The sequence below is a fragment of the Micropterus salmoides genome, unplaced genomic scaffold (genome assembly GCF_014851395.1).
Source record: "Micropterus salmoides isolate LMB-PRFRI ecotype aquatic unplaced genomic scaffold, ASM1485139v1 Ms_hic_scaffold_21, whole genome shotgun sequence".
NCBI lineage: Eukaryota > Metazoa > Chordata > Actinopteri > Centrarchiformes > Centrarchidae > Micropterus > Micropterus salmoides.
This window is the reverse complement of record NW_024041262.1, coordinates 7813619-7819572: the sequence shown is the minus strand read 5'-3', so window position 1 is coordinate 7819572 and position 5954 is coordinate 7813619. Positions and strand designations below refer to the sequence as shown.

The window sequence follows — 5954 nt, the reverse complement described above, 5'->3', positions numbered from 1 at the left end:
TTCCAAAATAAAGAAAGCTGCAATACTGTGTAACACAACGCCTAAAATGTTCCCAACTTTATGAGGAACATTTGGTTAAAAAAAGGCCAGTGAGGAAGTTGAACAGTCAGCATATTGAACAATATCCGCCATTCACCGGATTATTGCTCCGTTGTTGGAAGTGAGATGAGCGATACAAATCAGAAGCTGATGTCTGACAGCAACTGTTGCACTGAAGCAGTCGGCTGGAGCTCCTTCTCCCTCCTCCTTCTCCTCCGCCTGCTGCCCTCAATGAGGGAAGAGAGGGAGTATACTGGGTTCCTAGACTGCTGTCTCCCCCTATTGACCTGATGATGCAACTGTATGGACCCAGTGTGGTGAAAGACAGAAACACAAAACACTGATTTTCTTTAATTTAAGTAGCTATAGAAAGTGTGATTAGGATACTAAATGTCATCAATTACATCATTTTACTGATAATCTTGTGGATCTTTTATTGCCTATAGTTCTTTCACAGTACTTTTTCTCCAACGTTTTCCTTCATATTTCAAACTATTAATAATATACCACAACTAATAATACTTTTAGTCAATACAAGTATATAAATAAATACTCCATATGTCTGATTCTTTCTAAAAAAAAAATCCACTAACAGCCATGTAAATATCTATAGGAAAATCAGCCGAATCAAACAGACTATATACTGGCTGCTGTGTGTATGTTTAAGAGAAAGTGACTGTGTGTGTGCGTGTGTTTTCTGTGCTGGTTGGTAGAGGTGGGGGAATGGGATCAAATTCCTTTACTTTGGCGTCACAAGCAGTCGCCCAATCACATACGGGTTTTCCTGCGCTGCATGGTAACGCAGTTATAAAGGCCGCATGCACAGCGTTCGCAGTTCAAAGCACTCACGCGTTCTGGGGATTGTACTTGGAGACTAGAAAGGAGCACCTTGCCGTTTCATCCCACAGAGTTGAAAGAAAACTCTTACCAGCTGGCTTATTTTTGCTCTTACAAGTGCGGATCCGCTTGCAGAGAGCACACTCATCCTAGGAGTCTGTCAGAAGGTCGTGCGTAAAGACACTCGCTCTCCAAATCGGTTTTACGCACCGGAGCAAAAGAGAACCGGCTGCCGTTTTTCTTACAATTGAAATCCTTTCGTCAAACTCAACCTGGCACGGTAAAGCCCCTTTAGTGGCCTTTTCTCGCGAGAAAACCCAAATAACTCCCCCGTTTCACGCGTAATTTGGCACCAAACAGTTTTTCGTATGAATCTCCTCGACCCTTACCTGAAGATGACGGAGGAACAAGACAAGTGTCTCTCTGATGCCCCGAGCCCGAGCATGTCCGAGGACTCCGCGGGCTCTCCGTGCCCGTCCGGCTCGGGCTCCGACACCGAGAACACCCGGCCATCGGAGAACGGGCTGCTCATAGCGGACGGTGACTTCAAGAAGGACGAGGAAGATAAGTTTCCCGCGTGCATCCGTGACGCTGTGTCCCAGGTGCTCAAGGGCTACGACTGGACCCTCGTGCCTATGCCCGTGCGCGTTAACGGATCTTCTAAGAACAAGCCTCACGTTAAGAGACCGATGAATGCCTTCATGGTGTGGGCTCAGGCTGCGCGGAGGAAGCTGGCGGATCAGTACCCACACCTGCATAACGCGGAGCTCAGCAAGACTCTGGGGAAACTCTGGAGGTAAGTGCGAATGCTCTGCTTTTCAGCTTTTACACACCGATTTATTTGCAATAAGATTCTCCCCTGCAAACCAAATAAGCTGTATGGTTTTAATTATTTACATAGTGTTTTTTTGTCTTGGAATCGAGTCTTTAAAGTAGTACACTGAATTTTTGGTACATTAATGGTCCTTTTCACGCGCAGACTTCTCAACGAAGGGGAGAAGCGGCCGTTTGTGGAAGAGGCTGAGCGTCTCCGGGTGCAGCACAAGAAGGATCACCCTGACTACAAATACCAGCCCCGGCGGAGGAAGTCGGTGAAGAACGGACAGAGCGAGTCTGAGGACGGCAGCGAGACGCACATTTCCCCAAATGCCATCTTCAAAGCTCTCCAGCAGGCCGACTCCCCCGCCTCCAGCATGGGAGAGGTGCACTCTCCAGGTGAGCACTCAGGTGAGTTGAAGGAAAAGTTGTTTTCAGTCTCCTCAGTAGTTCCAGTTTTAACTCCGTGCTTCTGTGAATGCCTCATGGCCTCCCCTTTTTCTCTTATGCTCATTCAAAACCTTTAAAAGTTTAATTGGTTTGCTTATAAATGACCAAACTTAATAATAACCAAATGTAGAAAACAAAATCTAATCTGTCTCTTTTTTTATTTCCAGGCTCCCAGGGGCCCCCTACCCCTCCCACCACCCCAAAGACTGATGTCAGTTCAGGCAAGATGGACCTAAAGCGTGAAGGTGGCCTCCGCTCTCTGCCCGAAGGCCCCAGCGGACGCCAGCTCAACATCGACTTCCGTGATGTGGACATTGGCGAGCTGAGCAGCGATGTCATCTCCCACATTGAGACCTTCGACGTCAATGAGTTTGACCAATACCTCCCCCCTAATGGGCACCCTGGCTCTGCTAGCGGCCCTGGCAACACCACGCCAGTCAGCTACACCGGCACCTACAGCATCAGCAGCGGTGCCCCCGTCAGCCCGCAGGCAGGAGTCGCCGCAGCCTGGATGGCTAAAAGCCAAAATCAGCAGGGACAACAGCAGCAGCACACCCTGACCACCCTGGGGAGCAGTGGCGGCTCCGAGGTGGCTCAGGCCCAGCACAGGACCCAGATCAAGACGGAGCAGCTGAGCCCGAGCCACTACAGCGAGCAGCAGGGCTCCCCACAGCACGTTGCCTACAGCCCCTTCAACCTGCAGCACTACAGCCCCTCCTCCTCTTACCCAGCCATCTCCAGGGCACAGCAGTACGACTACCCCGACCACCAGGGGGGCAGCGCTGCCGCCGCCACCGCCTCCTACTACAGCCATGCGGGGGCGGGGCAGGGCTCAGGGCTGTACTCGACTTTCAGCTACATGAGCAGCCCCAGCCAGAGGCCCATGTACACGCCCATAGCCGACAACACAGGGGTGCCCTCCATCCCTCAGAGCAGCCCGCAGCACTGGGAGCAGGCTCCGGTTTACACCCAGCTCACCAGACCCTGAGCCGCCCCCGGAGACTGAGAGACAGCACACTCACATATGAACAATGACATGTGCAGCCACACATACACACACCGAACACACACAGACACTCCAAAACACTTTACTCCAGGGAGAGTTCCTCCTCCAGAGCTGCTCCCTGAATCAGACACTTGAATTCGAAGAAGCGGAGAGCTGGACTTGTGATTGGCTCACGTCGTGCCTTGCTATTGTATCTTGATAGAAACTATATATATTTTTAGAAAGATGAAAAGACTTAGGAAAATCCTCTGTGAGGACTTATTGATTGTTGATATTTCAGTAGGTACTGTGTATGTTTCTTTCTGTTTTATTCCTTCATACGCTGGCAGTTTGTAACCCATGGGGTGGGGGTGTAGGGTTTGGGTAATTATTTGTACCTGTAGATATAAAACGAAAAGCTTTATATTTTAAACAGTTCGGCAACTAACCACTCATGGTAGTGCAGTATCTGGTTCTCTCTTCAATTTCATGCAAGGAGTTCTGTTTTTAGTTTTTTTTTGTTGCTTACTTTTATGTGCCATTGAGCAAGTATGGTTTGTATTTAAGCTGTTACTTTTTTTTGTTGCTCAACTTATGTGTCATGATCATTGGAAAAGCTATTAGGCAATACAGAGAACGAGAGAGAGAGGCTTGCTTTCACAATGCTGTGCTGTCGTGACGGGGGAGACTGCAGCCCTTTCCACCATCCGTGCCTTCGATTTTTACATTTTCTCAAACTTTTTGTATGTGTGTGTGTGTGTGTGTGTGTGTGTGTGTGTGTATGTGTGTGCAATTGCCACAGCTGAGATTACGCTTACCGCCCAACAGTGTGTGTTTGACAGCTACAGGAAGTCACCTTTGACCCCCTTTGGGTGTCCCCCCTGCAGTCTCCCACCATGCTGGTGTCCAAAACACTCCCCTCACCCTTCCATCTGGTTAAATCCAGTTTTAAAACTTTATTTATTTATTAGCTTTAATTTTATTTGAAAGTAATTATTTTGCATACTATTCTTATAACTAATGAATCCTTTTTGCAATGTAGACGGCATATAATCCCCCCCCCCCCACACACACACACCCAACTTTTAAAATCTTATTTAGATTTTCAACCCAGGGGGTACTTAGACAAAATGGTACATGCGGTTATTGTCTTTTTTTGGTTTATTTATCTTATCTAAATGTCTATTTTAAGTGTGTATTTGCCTTTTTCTGAGGGTTTGGGGCGTTATCTAATGAAATGTGTACACATTATTTGTTATTTGTGAATTTTCTTTGAGTTGGACTTTTAACAATGGCTGAAAGAACTGGAAAATGTTATCTCAGTTACAAGTTTTTTTTTGTTTTGTTTTGTTTTTTACAGTTTTTCTGTTTCTTGTTTGTGCGATCACCAGAGGGGCCGACCATCCTTTTTGCTCTGCAAGCTCCATTTCCTCTTCTCTTAATATCAAAGAAATTATCTTCCTAATTCGCTCCAACTTTTTCCCTCTGTGATCTTGCCATTTATTTGTACTGTCTTTAAAGAATCTTTTGTATATGTATTTGCAATAAAAAAAGAAAATGCTATTAAAAAAAATGAAGGAAAGTCATTTATCTCCCAGGATAAAACATTCAGTTATGCAACATCACTGTGCTGAATAACATACAACACTGAAGCACCTTTCAACATCTCGTTTTTTTCCACGTGCCAGAGTCAGTGAAAGGGTTAAGAGAAGAGTGCCAAGAAACAGGACTAGTGTTTGTTTTCCCAGAAGCCTTGTTTTTTTTCCCCCTGCTTTTATTTTCTTCCTCCCTCTCTCCCTGTCAGCAGCAGGGGGTGAGGCTCTGGGGGACCTGGAGGGGGGCACTTGATATAGCAAGTGCTGTGAAAGTACTGAAAATAATCAGAATTTATTTCAAGAGAGGATAGAAGAGAAAGAAAGTGGGGCAATCGTGTCCTGCTTAGATAAAATCCTAGTAGGGGAGGAAGAGATTCATAGAAACCGGTCCACACTGCAGAACTGAACTGTAACACAAAAGTTTAGCTCAAGCTTTGCAACCCATGTGTCATGAATGATGTCCTGTGAAAAACCTTATAACTCCAACTCAGGTTACTTTCATGCCTTAAAAACCCATAGAAGTTAATCAGACTGCACAATGGTCAAGACGAACTGTTTTTATTTGTTCTTTTAAAGTAATATTTGGAATATATAGGCCTGCAATTACATAAAAACACAATCTGATGCAACTTAGTGCAACTAAGTCACTGCGACAGTCATTAAATATCAGCTTTGTAGCTTTTACCGTTTTTTTCTTTTTCTTTTTGAGACCATGTTGGAGCTCTCCTGTCTGATTCTTAAAAATGCATCGCCATGTTCACAGAAAACTAAACATGTTAAGACCTGGTTTGATAATTGTATTAGATTTGCTAGAGATAAAACAATTAGGTGATCAAGTCAGTTATGCCAGCTTCTCAGATGTGAGATAATTGGAGGACAAATATCTTTGGGTCTTGGACTATTTGGTCAGGCAAAACAAGACGTTTAAGAGCATCACCTTGGGGCGTGGGAAACAGATTTTTTCAATAAAGTAAATGAATAATCGAAAAAGCAGTCGATGTATTAATCGATGATGAAAATAATCTTTAGTTTCAGCACTAACATTAGCTAAAAATGTATAAATACCTACATGAGAAGGCTCCTAAGGTGCTTTGTGAAAACGTCTTTGTCTGTTCGAGGGATCAATATTAACTCAACATGAACTCAGAATGTGATCATTTTGAACACAAGCTGAAATAGTTTTCGAAAGTGGATTAAACATGCAGTTATGGGGGGCAAGAGGTTACGGGAAG

The 5954-nt window shown here is 45.0% G+C and overlaps 1 protein-coding gene across 2 annotated transcripts; it reads left to right on the top strand.

Annotated features, from left to right (window-relative positions):
• The first annotated feature begins 875 nt into the window (after nucleotides 1–875).
• LOC119916079 (transcription factor Sox-9-A-like) lies at nucleotides 876–4700 on the top strand. Of its 2 annotated transcripts, none has more exons than XM_038735952.1 (3): nucleotides 876–1672; nucleotides 1856–2091; nucleotides 2310–4700. In XM_038735952.1, exons 1-3 carry the CDS (start codon nucleotides 1245–1247, stop codon nucleotides 3128–3130), a joined length of 1485 nt encoding a protein of 494 aa, XP_038591880.1. In that variant the 5' UTR covers nucleotides 876–1244; the 3' UTR covers nucleotides 3131–4700. The 2 variants fall into 2 exon arrangements, with proteins under 2 accessions (XP_038591880.1, XP_038591879.1); XM_038735951.1 differs by having other exon boundaries at nucleotides 1856–2103.
• Nucleotides 4701–5954: the final 1254 nt, after the last annotated feature.

Excerpts from the sequence above, each read along its gene's own strand:
- LOC119916079 (XM_038735951.1), top strand. The coding sequence starts at position 1,245 with ATGAATCTCCTCGACCCTTACCTGAAGATGACGGAGGAACAAGACAAG. Across the intron at positions 1,673-1,855 it reads ACTCTGGGGAAACTCTGGAG|ACTTCTCAACGAAGGGGAGA; the intron begins GTAAGTGCGAAT and ends TTTCACGCGCAG. Across the intron at positions 2,104-2,309 it reads CTCTCCAGGTGAGCACTCAG|GCTCCCAGGGGCCCCCTACC; the intron begins GTGAGTTGAAGG and ends TTTTATTTCCAG.